This window comes from Thamnophis sirtalis, unplaced genomic scaffold, assembly GCF_051295495.1.
Source record: "Thamnophis sirtalis isolate CommonGarterSnake01/CBP01778 unplaced genomic scaffold, rThaSir2_p1.2 scaffold_9, whole genome shotgun sequence".
NCBI classification, from domain to species: domain Eukaryota; kingdom Metazoa; phylum Chordata; class Lepidosauria; order Squamata; family Natricidae; genus Thamnophis; species Thamnophis sirtalis.
In genome coordinates, this window is record NW_028261389.1 from 28035096 (window position 1) to 28054606 (window position 19511).

At 38.5% G+C, this 19511-nt stretch overlaps 2 protein-coding genes across 3 annotated transcripts in view; one reads left to right on the plus strand and one right to left on the minus strand.

The window, feature by feature from the left end:
- The window catches only part of CSF2RB (colony stimulating factor 2 receptor subunit beta), a 36144-nt gene extending 33108 nt beyond the window's left edge, over positions 1-3036 (plus strand). Inside the window, exon 14 of the mRNA XM_087723148.1 lies at positions 1261-3036. Coding sequence (XP_087579274.1) covers positions 1261-2290 — 1030 coding nt within the window. The 3' untranslated portion in view covers positions 2291-3036. The remainder of the gene's footprint in view (positions 1-1260) is intronic.
- Positions 3037-3161: 125 nt separating this feature from the next.
- On the minus strand, positions 3162-15837 carry CIMIP4 (ciliary microtubule inner protein 4). 2 transcript variants are annotated; one of them, XM_087723147.1, is made up of 6 exons: positions 15811-15837; positions 11092-11167; positions 8448-9094; positions 5336-5486; positions 3849-3959; positions 3162-3339 (listed from the first exon to the last, which is right to left on the minus strand). In XM_087723147.1, the coding sequence occupies exons 1-6, from the start codon at positions 15820-15822 to the stop codon at positions 3248-3250; spliced, it is 1089 nt and encodes a 362-aa protein (XP_087579273.1). In that variant the 5' UTR covers positions 15823-15837; the 3' UTR covers positions 3162-3247. The 2 variants fall into 2 exon arrangements, with proteins under 2 accessions (XP_087579273.1, XP_087579272.1); XM_087723146.1 differs by lacking the exon at positions 15811-15837 and adding an exon at positions 15102-15653.
- Between the last annotated feature and the right edge of the window lie 3674 nt (positions 15838-19511).

Below are 19511 nucleotides of genomic sequence, written 5' to 3' on the forward strand. Positions count from 1 at the left end.
GCTTCATAGGGCTTTCAGCCCTCTCTAAGCGGTTTACAGTGTCAGCATATCGCCCCCACAGTCTGGGTCCTCATTTTACCCACCTCGGAAGGATGGAAGGCTGAGTCAACCCTGAGCCGGTGAGATTTGAACAGCCGAACTGCAGAACTGCAGTCAGCTGAAGTTGCCTGCAGTGCTGCATTTAACCACTGCGCCACCTCGGCTCTAATTAGACCATAAATTCATGAAACTGATTTTTGAAAAAACACTATAAAGTAATGCAATGATTCCATCCAGCAAAGCAACTTTGCATTTCTTTAGGAAGAGGTCCCAAAAATTCTTGATAATTGTGCATCATTTTGAGATCTTGGAAAGGCCGGGCAACATCACAAACTTAGGAAGTTTTGAGAAGAAGTTCTAGTCCAAACTAGGAAACTGGAAGACTTTGGTTTAGTTTTAAACACAGGTACTCCTCGACTTACGACCACAAGTGAGCCCAAAATTTCTGTTGCTAAGTCAGATGTTTGTTGACTGAGTTTTGCCTCATTTTACTACCTTTCTTGCCACAGTTGTTAAGTGAATCAAGGCAGTTGTTCAGTTAATAATACTGTTGTTAAGTGAACCTGGCTTCCCCCTTGACTTTGCTAGTCAGAAGATCGCAAAAAGTGATCACATGACCCTGGGACACTGCAACCATCATAAATATGATTCCATTGCCAAGCACCTGAATTTTAATCAGGTGACCATCGGGATGCCAGAAGGGTTGTAAATGTGAAAAATAGTCATAAGTCACTTTTTTCAGTGCCGTTGTAACTTTGAACAGTCACTAAACTGTTGTAAGTCGAGGACTACTTGTACAAAGTACCATTTAGTTCTCTTCTTCTGTCTCACCTGCCATTTCTTTCTCATCTAAGCCTTGATGTGTTCTATTTGACACTCTTTTTATAAATGACTAGCTGATAACCCAGCGTTACCCTGGTATTTATTTATAGGCAAAAATGTCCTGACCAAACGTAATTTCTAATGTTGGATTTTCCCCCTTACCAGAGGGAGCCCCCTTGTGGAGTAAGTTGTTACCATGGCAACTCCACCATGCTGTACAGTAGAAGCCAGCATGGCAGTACGGCATAACAGGCTGTATCTTAACAGAACACATACCCTGAGGTGTGTTTTACACCCACAGTATTTTTCTCCAGAGAGTAAGTCATCTGTGTACCAAGTTTATGTGTACATACAGTATATAGATAATAATTGTCCTTTTGTTACTTTCTTCCGTTACAGGAAATTACTGATTGACAGCCCAGCAGATATTGAAGATGGGTTAAAGAAAACACCACTGTTCCTTTGGTCTCAGACTACAGAAAAGACAGAGCCTCTCAACAAAGCCCATGCTGTCCAGATTTGTTCTAATCCTAATACACAAATATTTGATTTTAATGGCCCATACATATATTCTTCTATAAAGTCGGTTGCAGATACCATTCATCACGATTTGAAAGTTACTCCTTCAGAACTGAAGGAAACCCCAGTATCTTTGCAGTCTATGGAATTACAGCCTTTGTCTCTTCAGCAACAGCCAGGAGGAGGAAAGGAAAATACTTTATTGTCTAATGTACATCAGCAGGTGGAGGAGAAGCTGTCACTTCCTACAGGACAAGAACCAACTCAAATCCAAGAGACAAGTGGACAGTTGAAGAATGAGAAAACTACAGGGTGTCTTCCCAGCTCAAATAGCCACTGTCAAAACTTGCCACTAGATTACATTGCTGCAGTAGATCTATCAATAAGCAAAGAAAATGGTTGTTTATTGCCATTATCTGAGTTGGCCTTAGAGGAAAGGATGCTTCATTGTGCTAATACAGCAACAGTTTCTACACACATGCCCAAAACTAATGAAAATCTCTCAAATTCAGAGTTATGTCAAAATACATCAAAACCAACCCTCCCAGTTATGGATCAAGGTATTGGTGATCCCTCAGCAAAATGCCAGGAAGAATCTAGTGACTATCTTAAGAGTTTTTCTGCTACCTCAGGTTCTGTGCCAAAGGATGAATTAGGTTTTGCCATGGAGGAATCTAAGCAGGACATTCTTATATTCAGTGTTGGAGGCAGAAGTCCTGTTTTCTTATATCAAGAAGGTGAATACTGTTTCTTTCCTGGCTCTAAGACCAAGGGAGACTGTAAAGGTCAAGATGCACCTGTGGGCCATCAGTCTCCAGAAATCTTTCAAAAAGTCACCAAATCCCCTTTGAAGACAAAGTTTGCTGACAGTAAGCTAGAGGTCATCTCCCAGATCTGCCAAGACATTTGAAACATGTTCCTCAATAAAAAACTTCCTAAAACTCCATTCTCTTTTGTGCTATGGAAGGATTATTTTTTTACATAATCAGAAGAAAACAAACTGATGTAAAATATATACACCGCCAAAGTTGGAGAGAGAAGGAAACTAGGCCTTCTGCCCAAAAGGGAAGGCCATCCAATCAACTGCATAGAAGATTCAGGAGAAAGAAGTGCAAATATGAATTTTTAAGATAGATACAAATATGACAATATGACTTTGCTTTTGATATATAACAGTCACTGGATTTCTTTCATATTATTCTCAACAACACAAACTCTTATTAGAAGGGAAATGCCTGCTGGGAAGAAATAAATAATTATTGTGCAATGAATTTTGTTAATAAAAACTTTACCCTGCAAAAACATGCTTCACTATGGAAAATGTCCTCATTGCATAGGCAATATTTTGGGCACTATTGCATTGTTTTCATACTATATCCCCTTCTACCAATAAAGGTTGGACTTTCTTATGCAGATATCAGTCTGCAGTTGGACTGATTATTTAGGATATCAACCACCCCAGAACTATCCAATCCTTTTAATGATTTTTTCATGAGCAATTAAAAAAAAGTCTATACCTTCGGTATAACATTTTTGCAAAGCTTTCATCTGTTACATGACTAATGAAGAGTCACCGACTTTTAAACTGGTTCCATGAACGGTACATTTGGTTGCCTCTTGAAATTAGCAAAGAGTGATATAATTCTGTACTTTGAAAACTTTATATGCTGATTTGTGTGATCAAGTATCTATAAAGTGTCAGTAGTAAGACAAATAGGCTTCCCTATTCATCTGAACTGAACGTATTTGTAGTGTTATCAATATAGAGAAATACATTGAAGGACAGAGACTGCAATGAGATTTATTTCACTGCGAGGGAGAGGCAAATAACTTTCAGCAAGGGCTCATATGCCTCTTTTATGCCTTTTTAGGATCTGCTGCCTTTGTTCTTTTCCCCAAATTTTTGCTCCAAAGCTTTCTGCAGGTTAAGATTGAGGGCATTTTTCTGGAACCATCTCCCTGATGAGATACAAAACAACAACAACAACAACCATCATCATCATAATCATTGTCATCATCACCAAAAGTTATTAGACAAGCTACAAATTCAAGAATTTTCTATTCAATAATTTTTGGATGCTAAGCAAAATTCCCATGCTAATTCAGAATCATTGCTGGACTGGATTGTGTTTATTATTATTATTGAGCTCTACATCCTTAACTTTTTGCAGAAGCTGGAAAAGAGCCACCAATGAAAAAGCAACAGCAAAACTGCTTTTGTAAACATTGTAGTGAAATTATGTAAGGATCACTGAAAGAGAATACTGTATCGAAATTCATATGAACTTTTTTAAATCTGTTCCTGAGCACATAGTTTGAGATTCGTAAACTAGGAAATGGATGAAACCTAAATATTTAGATTATACTAATACTTAAGATGTATACATAATCTACTCATAACTTTGACAGGAAGAGAAGCTAAGCATGTCTCCATCTAGTTATCCTTTGTAGTTCCTAGATTTCCTTACCTAGATCATCAGTCTTCCTTCCATGCCAACGTTTGGGATCCCGTACTGCCCTCTTGATTACATCAGGAGTATAAGAATCCTTCATCAAGCTTTTAGTTTCTAATGGTCCGCCTAAAGAAAGGATATTTGGACATTGTTCACTTCTGCTAAAATAATTTTTGCCCTGAATCACTGGAATCGACAGAGATTGAGGACAAACAGGAAAAAGTTAGTGATACTGAATTAACTTTTCAACAGTGACAGGTTTTTATATCTGATACTGACTATAATTTGGGGTTGGGTTCAAATCTATTCCTGGCAGAAATACTGTACTATTTTATATGATCATTTGCATATTAAGCAAAACAAAGAAACAACCTCAAAAAGCAACTTTAGTGTTTTGAATAACAACGCTCATTGCTCCTTGCCACTGAGATAGTGACTGGCACAAGCAGAAGCCTGCGGGATGCCACGTTAATAACTCCCAGGCTACATTGAAGATGACGATTTGATCCCACAAGCAGAAAAATTAAAAGCAAAACAACTCTTTATTTGTGAAAATGATTCCTCTGAAGGAAGAAGGGGTCTCTTAAATTACCAGCACTAAATTATGCTATAATTACAGGCAGCCCTCAACCTGCAACCATTCATGTAATGACTGTTCAAAGCAGTGGTGGGTTCCGGATCCCGTTGCAACCGGTACGGCGTAATAGGGCCGGGTATCCACCACATGAACACACCCAGTGTGCCCGCACACAGTGCCTGATGGTGCCTGCTGGAAGCACTGGGTACCGTTCCGGTATGGTGCTTCGGAGTGCCCGCCCACCTGCCCGCGCTCCTTGCCGGTATTTGAGGTTTTTGGGGCTTCAGCACATGCACATGGAGCATACTTACCGCCCGCGATGCCTTCGTGATGCCTCAGCGAAGCTCCAGCTGCTCAGCAGAGCATCACACAGGTGCCATATGCTCCATGTGCATGCACAGAAGCCCCCAAAACCTCCAATACTGGTAAGGAGCGCGGGCAGGTGGGGCCTCCGGTGCACTGTATTGGAACAGTACCCAGTGCTCCCAGCAGGCACAGGTAGACCTGTACTGGGGTGTACTGGTCGTAATCCACCACTGGTTCAAAGTTACAACAGCCTCAGAAAAGTGACTTATGAACTGTACTCACACTTATTACTGTTGTATCACCCCCACAGGTGATTGCAATTTGGGTGCTTGGCATTTACATCTGGTTGCAATGTGTCTTGCAGTCACATAACCATGACCTGCATCCTTTATGCCAAATTCCAGCAAAAAACACCCATTGGGAAAGTTGGATTTGCCTAGCAGCCACCCAATTTGCTATGTGGTTTTCTTTATAGCTGCCATAAAAATTGTCTTAAAGTCGGTTCTGACTATTTATGACCAAAATTATTTACAATGGAAATTATGGTCCCAGTTGTGATCATAAGTTGAGGACTACCTGTAAGACCGAAACAGGAAGCACTGAGATTTGTCTAGCTCACCTTGGAAAATGTTGGATCTCAGATTATAACCCAGTTCATAATAATCAGCATAAGGTGAAGATGTCATAGGATTCTCAAGAGATTTGAATGGCCAGTCACTGAGTCTTTTCTGTCCTTGGATCAGTCCAGCTTCGCAAAGAGCACGCCGTGCCTGGAATATATATATATATATATGTGTGTGTGTGTGATATGATGAAATTTAATCTCTACTTTGCATTCCAAGTTGCATACCTAGAGGATAATGACCATTTCCACTCCCCAGATGTGGGAAGACTGCTCATTAGTGCAAAATGTTTCAGTCCTTTTACACTATATTGTGATCACTTTTTAAAAACCATCAATGGATTTTAGAGTACAAGGTACAGAACTGCTTTTATTTTAAAGCACTACATGACTTGGTTCTAATAGGACCATCTTCTCCAGAGCCAGCTGGGGATCTTATCTCCGGTGTGAAAATTTAGGTTGCTGGATGCCTGGGGCTGGTACTTCTCTGTCATGGCCCTTTCCTTATAGAATAGTCACTGCATGGAAACTAGACCGCTGCAGAATTAGACATTGTTCCATAAAACTATTAAAGCCGAACTCTTAAAGCTCAATTTGAATGATTTGAATGACTCTGAAAGCTTTTGAGAGCAAACACCACTTCATATGTATGGGATAATATGATTGCTGTGATTTGAAATTGATATGTTTTTATTGAACCATTTTGCCTCGTTGATTGTTGAATATTTATTTATTCTTTCTATTTTATTGTGTATTTTTGTGCTTTTATTGTTGCAAAGGACTGTGAATTGTAAAAAAAATGGTGGTATAGTTTTAATAAATATAAATCAATACTGTAAATATATGTGACATTGGTCTTTCTCTTTTCAGTTATATAACTGAACATTTCTTAAAGCATTTCTTATAGAAATATACATTTCTTTAAACTATATTGCTCTTGATGTAAATGAGGTTATGTTTTCCAACTCCCTGGTTAATTATTCAGCTAATATTTAGCTTTATACTATAGTTACATAAATTCCTTGCAATATATGTCTCCTCAAAAGACAGAACTATAAAGTCAAAAGCTGTTCATGTTGTTCAGATAAGCATCACTAAAGTTAACCATAATTTTCCAGGTGAAAATAAAAAAGCCTAGCGCCATTTTTCTCAGCTTGATACCATTATATCTATGTTGGTTGGGGGTGATGGACAATATGGGAACATATTTAGAAAGCACCTGGAAGGCTGTCCTAACTAGAGAATGTGTTTCTAAAAGTGGATTTCTAAGCTCTAGATTAACAAAAATCTACATTTTTATCTAATATACAAACTACAGTGATATTATTATAAATAGAATGTAATGCATTTGAATCTCAAAATTAGCTTTGCAAAGAAATACGTCAGTACTGAAGTCTCAAAATGGCTTCACTCAACCCTGACATATAATGTGTAAAACACAGGAACAGAAATATAGCTATTCTATATTGCTTTTTCTGCAAATACTTTGTGATCTAACATAACAAATACCCTATGCTAATTTCAGATGAGTGATTGTTGAACTTGTAAAGCCTCAGAAGTACATCAAAACTTTTCTGTACCATGCAGTTCTATGGGCCAGTCTGGCAGCTTCCAAAAGTAAATCTTCCAAACGGGAAACTATTTGGAAGGTTTTGAACAGCTTTCTGGATGAAATATGTCAGGTGGTGGTGGAAGGGGGCGAATCATGCTCCAAATCCCTTCCAGTTCAGAGAATTTATTTTTTACAAACCACAAAACTAGAAACCATGCCATTCCCACATAGCATGGTCTGGATCCAGAAGGAAATGGGATGTTTCACAACTGTCTGTCCGATTAACACATTTTACATATATGTTAACCCCATTTAGTTGCAAGAATGTCTGTCCCATGTTTAACTTTCTTAACTTGCTTTCTTTATATCTGCATATAACTGACAATAGCTAATTCTGACTTTTACCTCTCCTTTCACCATTTTCTCCTCTTTTCTCACCCTTGCCAACAGCTGTGTGTAGATATATAAATACTCCATTATCTGCACTATACCGGTACTCCTCGACTTACAACAGTTCATTTAGTGACTGTTCAAAGTTACAACAGCACTGAAAAAATGATTTAGGACCATTTTTCACAATTTATAACTGTTGTCCCATCCCTGGGATCACACGATTTACATTCGGATTCTTGACTACTGGTTCGTGTTTATGACAGTTGCAGTGTCCCGGTGTTGTGGGATCATATTTTGCGGCCTGCTGACAAGCAAAGTCAATGGGGAAGCCAAATTCACTTAACAACTGTTTAACTAACTGAACAACTGCAGTGATTCCCTTAAGAAATCTGGCAAGAAAAGTTGTAAAATGGTACAAAACTCACTTAACAAATTTCTCATTTAGTAACATAAATTCCGGGCTCAACTGTGGTTAGAAGTCAAGGATTATCTGTATTCTGTGCATCTGATGGCAGCAATGGGCCACATAAACTTGTGTGATAGTAGAGCTATTATTCTTAAGACAACCCAAGATCTGGTCTCTTTGAGGCTTTCTCCACCTGAGGCTTATGCAAATTGAAATTCAAAATAGCTAAGGCAGGGGTGTCAAACTCAAGGCCCGGGGGCTGGATCTCTGCCTACGGGGTGCTTAGATCTGGCCCGGGGGGGGGGGGGGGGGCTGCCCTGGAAACTGCAAAGAATCAGCTTGCAGTGCCTCTGCCAGCAAAAATGGAGCTCAGGAGGGCCACAGGCGCCCCCCCACCCTGAGCTCTTTTTCATTGGCAGAGGATTGCAGAAGGCCATTGCAGCTGAAAACAGAGCATGCATGGGCCACAGGCAGCCCTCCCGAGCTCCATTTTCACTGGCAGGAGGTTATAGGAGGCTGCCTCAGCCAAAAACAGTGCTCAGGAGCTCGTTTTCACTGGCAGAGTGCTCAAGCCACCACAGATGCCTCCAATATGAGTGATGTTGAGATGGCCATGCCCACCTGGCCACGCCCCCCCCAAGGTCAAACACAACCCTGATGCAGCCCTCAATGAAATTGAGTTTGACACCCCTAATCTAAGACCACCAACTATGAGTGTTATTAATGATCATAGCCTCAATCAGAATTATTTTGTTTACCTGTTCCTCTGATATCAGCTTCTCCACTACTGTGGTGCCATATTTGGCTTTGATATTGGCAGGGATCCGACTGTTTTTCTTTTCCTGAAGGCACTTCCCTTCCACTTTAACATTTTGTATACCTGAAGCCAAGGAGTCTTTGGCATTCAAAACAGTCTTGACTTCTTCAGTGTCTTCATAGCTGCACTTTATATTTTTTGTGGGGGAGCTGAGCAACTCAGTTCGTACAGATTGATGTAACTTGCCAGTTGAGTCATCTGAATTAAAACTGATGGATTCTTCTTTTTCTTGGACAGACTTGGCATGTTCTTGGGACCTTGCAGCCCTTCCCTTTGGGTGATTTTCAAGAGAAATCTTGCTGTCGAAGCTCCCCTTTCTTTCAGCACATATTTTAGGTGATTCGTGGTGAATATATTGGCCAACAGGAGTTTTGGGATTGTGGTTGTGTTTATTGTGGCTTTTTGCTGGGAAGTGCTGTGTAGAAGGAGGTGTTGGGCAGAGGAATTCGTCTCTTGTTTTATCCCCTTCCAGATTCTTGGAGCTGTCCCAAGAATTTGCACTGGAGGTCCTTGAGGAAAGTCCTTTGCTGGATGGCACCCCAGCCTTGTTATATGTGACCTGCTCCTTGCTTTTATAGCCAGGCTTTTCTGGAAGACAGAGAATAAAATATTGGAGGTCTTTATATATTACATGTCCTCCAATTCCAGATGATACTACAGCCTGTTAGTCATGACCTCTTCTCTGATATTTACTTCTATCCTCCAATCAATATTCTTTCCCAAATCATTTTATATTTTAACCTTCTCCAATCTGACTCCTTTCTAAGTGGTTACATTGATTGTTATAGTAACTGAAGAGTATTAAAATTATAGTCTATAACGCAGGAAAAGTATACCACGCTTGGATAAACTTTACTGCCCTTTTTTCTTCCAAAAAGGCATTCAATAGCATATCTGCTAAGTGACATATAGAGTAGTAAACAAGAAAATCATTTAAACAATTCCATCTTTGTGTATGATGTTCAACCATCAAGGATCTTCCAGAGATGTATTTTGGGGAATTGCACAGTCCACTTTTTATGAATTATGCAAAATATTTTTTCAAAACAATGCAAAAGAAAAAAAAATTCTCTCATGGAACCCCTTAACTGGAATTGCTTGGATAACAACAGATAATGAAACCACCAATACGGTATAATGTTATTATATAAATTTCTGGTAAAATCAGACTTGAATAATATTAACATTTATTGTTAAATACATTATAGAACTTTGAAAGGTACTTAAAACAAAACTGAACTAATTGACTGAAATGATGGAGTGAAATGATTATGTGAAGAAAAACTAAAGCATTTAGATTTCTTAGCTTGAAAAAAATGTGGACAAGGCAAGAAATGATGGAGGAATTCTAAAATCATGCATGATTTTGAAAAAGTCAATAGAGTTTCTTCCCCTTTCATATTAGCACTTGAGTTCATCTAAAATGAAATGTTCCACATTGATGAACATTAAAATTTCAATTGCTTCTCCTAGTTTCTTGTGGGGCTATTTCTTCTTATAAAGCCCTTCATGGTATTGGACCTGGGTACTTGAGAGACCGCCTGCTGCCAATTACCTCCTAAAGACCCATTAGATCACACAGGGTTGGCCTCCTCCGGGTTCCGTCTACCAGCCAATGCCATCTGGCTACTACCCGGGGGAGGGCCTTCTCTGTGGCAGCGCCGGCCCTTTGGAACGAACTCCCCGCCGAAATTCGGACCCTCACCTCTCTCCAGGCTTTCCGAAAATCCGTTAAAACCTGGCTGTGTCGGCAGGCCTGGGGTTGATGAGTTCCCTTCCCCTCTCGGTTGTGTGTCTGTTGGTTATTTTAAATGCTTGTATTTGTAGTTCTTGTGTTTCCCTTCCCCTCTTGGGTTTGTGAACCGCCTTGAGTCCCGCTGGGAATAGGGTGGCATATAAATAAAACGAAACCTAAACCTAAACCTTCTGCACCCTATGGATCTCTTTGGCAGTGAAGTTGACCAGACCCCCAGCTCCCATAGCCATTTCCCCTGTTCTTTAATGAAAAGAAGATTTATCAGGCATTAAAGGTGCATTCCAGATTCTATTGCACAAACATTTATGGAGATTGTAGCACCATAGATGAGAGAAAAAACCTCCAAGCCTGCAACATGGTGATTGGTATCTTCACATGGATGCATTATCAGTAGACAGCAGTGCACAGCAAACACACACTTCTACAGCAATATCAAATTATAAGGTGCAAGATCAAGCCTAAAGCTTATAAAAATGTCACCATTTAAATTGGACTCAAGTCTTGAGTCTCTCCATACATTACCATTTAATCTTGGTGAAAGTATGGATTGCCAGGTTTGAACTAATAATTTGAATTCAGCCTTTCTCCAGATTAATGGGAATATAACTTTCAGAATTCCTGCTTGGCTAGGGAAGAAATTCTGAAAATTACAATCTAGTACCTCTGGAGGTAGTGATTGGGATAATGGCCATGTATTTTGCTTTTCCTTATAGTTTCACAAAAGATGAATCAGACATCAGCAAATAGCTCATAGAATCTAGGAATCTATATCAGTCTTCACTAAACAGTAGAGAAAATAGAAACTTCCCATCCATTATATATGACCTACCTGTTGTTGGACGATAGGTCACTTTGTTTACATGATATGGGGTGGCAGGCATTGGGAAGGCTGTGTCCATGGGCACCTGTTACGCCCCCCGCCAAAAAGAAATAAAGTATGGATTATTTACATGTGAAATACTTGTAAATTCCAGCACAAATAAGGATCTGAGAATTTATATGCCTTGTTCAAGTCCAAATAGTAAAATCATCATTTAATGTTTAGAATCAATTAAATCTGCAATTCACTCTGAATATATCACCTGATTTTTTTATAGACGTTTGAACATCAGCTTTGGATGCAACTATTGTATTTTATAATTGTATGTATTGTATTAAATTATGCAGTATTTTATTATCCTTTTAAAAGTAGTACTATGTACTAAATACATAGTACTACTTTTGAAAGGATAATAAAATACTGCATAATTACTAAATGCAATGCATAATTACTAAATGCAAGGGACACGGTGGCTCAGTGGCTAAGATGCTGAGATTGTCAATCAGAAAGGTCAGCAGTTCAGCAGTTTGAATCCCTAGTGCCACATAACAGGGTGACTTGTCCCAGCTTCTGCCAACATAGCAGTCGGAAAACACGTAAAAAATGCACGTAGAAAATTGGAACCACCTTTGGTAGGAAGGTAACTATGTTCCATACACCTTTGTCATTTAGTCATGCTGGCCACATGACCACGGAGATGTTTTCAGACAGAGCTGGCTCTTTGGCTTTGAAACGCCCCCTAGAGTCAGGAATGACTAGCACATATATGCAAGGGGAACCTTTACCTTATGCATTCTATTTTGGATTAAATAAAAGGAAAAAAAACACTTTAGCATTAAATGTCCTTTAATGTCCCAGGTAAACAGAATGGAAGGGCAGGTCTTGAAAATACATCCCATAACCGTTATGCTTACTGATGCTGAACTAAAGGAAACATTGTCATAAAGTAAGTCTGATAAGCTTTCTGAAGTTGACTCCTTTTTCCAAATCATTATGTCAACAGTCTGGGGACAAAGGAGGAAACTGCTCCAATTATATTTCTGCATGACCATTGCCAATATTTTCTACTTATTATTTTTCAGGGGAGGGTAAAAATGACCAAATGTTAAAAGAGGTATAATAAATATCTATCTACCATTCATAAAAATTCTGATAGCATAGTAATAACAACTAATAACACAAAAGGCAAAAAACCATCATAATTGACACATTCCTCAACTCCCAAGTAAAATATCTATCACTCCATTCATTTAAAATTGTAAAGCTATGGTTATAAAAAATCCAACCATGACAAAAATGTAGCCCAATACCACCATTACTATCTGAACAGAGGTGGGTTGCCAATTTTTTTACTACCAGTTTGAGTGCATTCTCATGCATGCTTATGCGTGACGCGTTTGCTCATGCGCAGAAGCATCTAGGCAGGTGGGTAGAGCCTCCCGCTGCCACTATCACCGGTTTTCCTGATCTGGGCCGAACCGGGAGCAACCCATCTTTGTACCTGAACCCCCAAGACAGGACCCTTATATGAGTAAAAGGGAAGAGGCAAGAGGCCAAAAGCAACCTGAAAGTAAGTAATACTGGGAAGCGTCTCTTAGGAGGCCCTCTGAGCCCTTATCCTTCTTGATCTCTCATGAAGTGGGGACCTGAAGCATGCCCCTGGCCTCTAGATGATTATGTGGCTTGGGCAAATTCTATTCATGAAACATAAATGCAAACTGAACCATCTAAGACTTTGTTGGTTAACACCAGGTCTTGGAATTTGACTCAGAAACAAATTTGCAACTTCTACCATAACACAGGTATTTTATTATTAAAATGGCTTCCCCTATTAGCAGCTGCATAGTCTTTAAAGGTAACCCCATGCAGAGTACACTACAACAGAGTACACAAACTGCAGCCAGAAGAATACTGAAACCAGAGCTGAAGCTGAAACACGTGTTTGTGGCATTTAACACCAATTGGCAAAAGGACCACTGCATTTAGTACCAACTGTAATTTCATCTTGCTTGGGTTGTTCAGCTTCAGCCTGCTTCTTCCCCACTACACACTGGAACAGAACTTCATCACCACAGCTTTTCAGAATGAAGATGTATAATAGGTTATAATTGGTGTATTGATGCTAACAAATCTTGAACTGTAAATGTGAAAATAAAAGGGAGGAAAGAGGATCAAATCTTGCATTTTTCACAGGTAAGAGACCAATGGTTGACCTTTCCTCTCCTATAACCATTGACTATGGTTTCAAAAGTAGCCACCCCTATTCTTCAGCCTAACCAGTTCTTTCCAAATACATCAAGCCTACGGTATTTATTTGTTCCTTCTCCAGTAGTTAAAGAAAATAATTGTCTTCCAATTATGGATTTGTAAACAATCAATCCTGGACCAAATAAACATTGTTCTCTCTGATGTCATTATCGGTAAGCAGAAATCATCCTATAAGCAGATAATGGACTAGAAAAAACAATGAAGTTTAACAAATTTGATGGAACTGGAAGGAAAAGGCAATGAGTAAGAGAGATTGATGGGATCAAATAATTACAGGAATGTTCTGTAAGAGCTGCAAGTTATTATTAGGGGCTAGTGACGGCAAGTATTTCTTCATGCATTCATGAAGATTCAAGCAAGATTGTGTTACATGCTAACTAGTTTTGTTGGTTGGCATTTGGAAGTAGAAATAAGCCAATTGTCCTGAAAAAGACTACAAGTATTATTAGGAAGTCAGAGGAATAATGAGTGATGAAAAAGTAAACATCTTTCAAAGTATCAGCCAGAACATAACATAATAGGAGTGATAGAAATCTGAAGTTGTTCAGCTATTGACTAAAAAGCTTTTCCATATACCTCTTTTTCAAAGTGATATGTGTATAGAACTTGAGCTTGCTTATAATTTTTTTGAAAATGTGAGTAAGAATTCATTTTTTATTTCTACAAAGTTATACCCAATCCACCCAATTTGTCAGTCCCAAAAAGGATAGAGTTGTATATTACATAAAATTGTATTTTATGTTTTAGGAACACTGCATAAAGTTAATCAAGTTTCTATTTACACTAAACAAAAATAATCTAAGCATGATACAAAAGGATTTTAGATTTAAAACAAACTATGAAAAGAGAATAGAGGATATTTTCATCTGGAGCATCTAAGAATAAAGTGGCATAATTGTTTCATAAAAATCTACTCAGAAAGCAAGGATTTTAATTCAGGAATAGAAACAGAGGTAGAAAGGTGGAAAAATAGAATAGATTAAAAAAAACCTTAACCACATTACAAAGAATAGATCAGCCAAATATTTAGAATTCCATTTACAAAAGGATATGAGCATGAAATTATAAAGTTAAGATCAGACAAGCAAGATCAAATGATACAACAATTCCAATTCTAACATGTATGATTTCTATAATAATATTGGTGATTGAAGTGGCATATAAATTCAAATTTTTTTAAAAAGACACTTTAGTTGGCTACACAGGAAATGACTTACCACAATTCCCAGCCTAGTTATTACCTTCATAATTATGACAATTAGATCAGCAAATTAAGTTTGCATTTCCACATCCTGTCCATTTTATAATAGACAGGAATATTACCCTTGCACTTCACTTAATATACATATTAATGTGTGTATATATATATGTGTGTATGTGTGTGTATACACACATAGATACTATATATTTAGACAATGCTTACTGAACTAATGTAGCATATTAAGCATGATCTGAATAACTGCATCATAAGCAATGTTGAGAATGATTTTCAGGACCAACAAAATTATCCTTCATTATTTCAGTGCTGAAATTGGTTAATTTCAATTGCACTTGCTTAGATATATTGGCAAGATAAAACTAAGGCCTTTTATGATTTAACCCATGGCTCCTTGCTGAATATAGATCTTTATTACCTTCCCTTATTTCCCTGCCTCCAAATCAGCACTATAGGTACAATATTTTCTTTGCTTCCCCCTGAGGACGCTGAAAAAGTTGCAAAGATAGACTTGGCCAGTCCCCATGTATTTCACCTGAGTCACAGTCTCCACTTTGCTGACAATTCTTGGGCAGGAAGATATGTGGCAGCTGTCCCGTTGAAGCAGGTGGCTGCCAATTTCCTCCAGCTGTTGTAGATACTGGAGCACAGGACTGATTTCCTCTGACTGCTGGATTGCAGTATCAATCTCTGCCTCAGACTTTGGTGGTTGTTGATACAAGACAGTAAATTCTTCAGGATGTTGTAGGTATCGGAGCACAGGGCTAATCTCCTCAGGGTCATGTCCATAATGGAGGAAGGGGCTAGCCATCTCTGGCGTCTGGTACTCAAGCAAGGGACTAATTTCCTCAAGCCCCTTCTGACCCTGAAACAAGCCACTGGTCTTTTTAGGCTCATACAGATGCCTGGCCAGGTTTACAAAACCTCTGGCTGGGAAAAGGACAATGATGATGACAAACGAGCTATACACATGCCAGGCATGTCCCAGAGTTGCCATCCAGATGTGGCTCCAAATCAGTTGCCAGAGGTGGCCAAGGAGAGCCCCACATGCCTGCCACATGTGGCCTGGACTGGCAGCGAGAGCACAGCAAGGCTTACTGTTGTGACCTGGGCCTAAAAACCAAGTGGCTTTGTGTAGGTCATAGGGTGTCGGCACCTTTGTGTGTAACTGCCTGGCAGGGAGGGGTTACTTTTTTTCTCTAAGCTGCACAAAGTTAAGCCCTCCTCACAAACACGTGTCTCACCTCTGCTGCCATGGTCTCAACTGAGGTGCCAGTGGAGTTCTCATGAATCAGGCAGGTCCTCGCCAAGTCCAGGGAGACAAAGAAGTGGAACTATGTGTAATTACCAAGGATGGTTGCTAAGAAACACATTCCCATCTGTGAGCTAGAGTTGCTATGGAGACTCAAGTAAACAGAGAGGGATGTTCAGTAGTGAAGTTTGCCTATCCAAAGTCTGTGAGCTTTGGTTTTCCATTTACTGTCATTCTTAATATAAGAATGGTTATTTAAAAAAAAAATAGTGTTTTGAATATTAAATTTCATATAAATATTTTTTCTCAGACAGGAAACATTTCACTTGCATAGTTTTGAGGAGAACTCAACTTAGTGACTACACAGACGTAATTACTGACAGCGATCTAAAATGGCTTTCTGCTTTTTTTTCTAGCAATGTTTCTTTTTATCTCCTGGTATATATTACTGTCCTAAAAGACTGAGATTGGCTAGAACAGTGGTAGTCAACCTGATCCCTACCGCCCACTAGTGGGCATTCCAGCTTTCATAGTGGGCGGTAGGGGTTTGCTGTAACTCTTCTTTATAAATTTTATAAAGTAAAGTTATTTCCCTACTTTATAAATCACCATTACTGTGGAACCGGTTGGTGGTCAGAAAATTTTACTGCTAACAGAGATACAAAAGTGGGCGGTAGGTATAAAAAGGTTAACTACCCCTGGGCTAGAGCAACAATTTTCAAATATTTGAAAAGATTTCTCACAAGGATCTTTTTTTCCCCTTTATTCACGGTACTGACTGCTATCTATAGAGCCCTTCATGGCACAGAGTTGGCTTATTTGCAAAAGAACCTATTTCTGATTCCCTCCCCCGCCCCCGATTACATGAGATTCAATGGGGTAGGCATGTTTCAGATCCCTTCTACGAAACTACCAGTTAGTGAGACAAAGGGCAAGCCTATTCTATTATTCAGAAAGATTCTGGAAAAGATAATCAAGCAACGAATTAGCAAACACCTAGGAGTAAACAAAGTAATAGCCAAAAGCCAACATGGGTTGTCAAAAACAGATCATGCCAAACTAAACTTTTTTTGAAAAGTTTTTTTTTTATTTTAATTGAACAAAAACACAAAAAAGAATCATCCTTCATTACATCTTGTAGAAAGCGTGTCGATTGGTTACAGATAACCTTCGTGCATTTCTTCCAGTCATTACTTATAGTTCATATTAGATTATACACTTTAAATCAAAAATCTTTGTATATCTTACAATCAATGTACCACAATTCTCATTTGACTACAATTATTTGAACATGCTTTTACCTCAAATCATTCATACTTAAAGACACAACCACATAATGGCATTCATTAGCTATTTCAAAAAATCCTCCAATAACATTACATCTTTATGACATCTTCTAAGTAAAAGACAATTAATAAAGTTTCTAAACCTTTCCCCCCCTTTCCCCCCCAACTCGCTGTTTAGAATTTGTATCCAAGTTACTTTTGCCAATACCAAAGCATGTATATATTATTAAACCATATCCATTGACATTTCCTTGCTGTCATTATAATTGGCTAAAAATCATTTACTATTTATGTCCCATCTCTTCTCATCAGACCTCCCCACACAAAAAACCTTACACCTTTATAAAAAGATCTAAATAAAAATTTGTTAATAAAATTTATAGGTCTTTTTCCCAGATCGCAATTTGCAATTTATATCCAAATTTCTTTTATTAGTTTGCCAGTATATGTACAATCATTAAGCTGTATCCATTATCATTTCATTATTGTTATTTATAGTTAATTATTTGATAACAAATAAACATTTAATAACAATCTAAAACAATCTAAGAATTACTAAATTCCTACTTATTAATCACCAAAATCAACTAATTTTTTATTATCAACTTTTATTGTCAACCTGTATCTTTCCAGTAACAAAACAGTCTTATCTCTCTTGCCAATTGTGGTGTCAGTCTTCTTTTTATTTCCTTTATAAGGTTTTTATAGACTTTTCTCCACACTTTGTTACTTGAAGGATCTCTCAGGTAATCTCGTTGCCTTCCAGCTGTTACTAAAATTAGCTTATCTTTGGTTGTCAATCCATCATCATTATCAATTTTTTTTCTTCTGTATCTTGGAATCTGGAGTAGGGCTCCAATTTGTCAAATTCCCTTTTCCATATTCCCTTCTTTCCACTTTCACCCACATTTGCTCCATTAATAAATTCATCTATTGTCTTGTCTTTATCTTCTATGTCTTCATTCTCCCCTTTAATTTTTGGGCTTCAACCCCTTCATCTTTTGCTTTGAGGAAGATTAGTCTCTCCAACTTCTTCTCAATTCTCCCATATCATTCCAATAGATTTTGAATTCCAGCCAAGATATTTTGGAATTTTAAGGTTTCCTCATCTGAATATTGATTCATGTTTCCAAAAAAGAAGAAGGAAAAAAAACTAATAGCCACTGCCACGCTAGCCTTCCAGGCCTCTTTTATTTTTTTATTTTAGGTTGACTTGAACACAAGTTCTTTTATGCTCTTCAAAGGAGAAGGGTTCTGTTTTTTTCCCCTTTCTCTCCCCTGCCAAAATAGTTCTCAAAGGCACCTGCGAAAACAATTCATGCCCTTGGCTCTTTATCAGTTTCTGTAAAGAAGTTGCAAACCCTTCAGCTGCAAAGTCAGTGAGATCAAAGAAGGAAAGAGAAGAGATATGTTGTTTCAAAAACTCCAGCTTCTGACCTCCGAGGGGCAGTGTTGCTATTTTTCACTTTCTAATATTTATCTCTGGCTTATAGGAAACAAAGTTCTTTAAATTTCTTTAATGAAATTTAATAATAAGTAATAGGAAGAATTGTTAAAATAAAAAGGAAGGTTTTAATCCAAAAGTCAAAAAATAAAGCAGCAAAAAGCAGAAGAAAAAAAATCAATCAGTTCACTTTAAGAGGAGAAATGAGAAACGTTGCGAGCACTTCAATCCACAAAGTATAGTTACAAAGAGATTGAGAGATTTATTAGATTTATATGCCACCCTTCTCCCAAGGACTCAGAGCAGCGTACAACAATTAAAAGAAACACATAATATAAAAGTTAAAAAAAATAAATGGAATATCCCAAACCCAATTAGAATTGACAATACATTTTTTTAAAAAAAATGAATTAAAATTAACAGTGATCAATAATTTATTTTGTTTTGTTCAGGCCAGGCTGGCTTGCTGGAAAAGCCAACTTTTTAGGGCATGTCGGAAGAACTGGAGGTCGGGGGTTATACGAAGCTCCGTGGGCAGCTCATTCCAGAGGAAAGGCGCTCCCACAGAGAAGGCTCTCTCCCTGGGGGTCACTAGCCGACACTGTCTGGCCGACGGCACTCTGAGGAGGCCAACTCTATGGGATCGCACTGGATGATGGGAGGCTACCGGTGGCAGTAGGCAGTAGTAAAAAAAGCTTTCCAAAGCAATCCAATATAAGTTAATTTCGCTGCTTAATTCTTTTGCTTAAGGATCTAATTTGGCTTTAAAGAAAAATTTCTTTGGGCAGTTTTTCCCAAAATAGAAAAAATATCTCACCAGATGGACTCACTTTCTCTTTTCACTTCCTTCCTTCCGGAGCCATCCCGACTTCATCAGCCTGGGGGCTGCCTGTTTACCGCCAGCTTGAAGCGCTTCCCTTGGGTCAATCAGGGACTTTGCGATGTCCCTGAGACCAGCAAGGC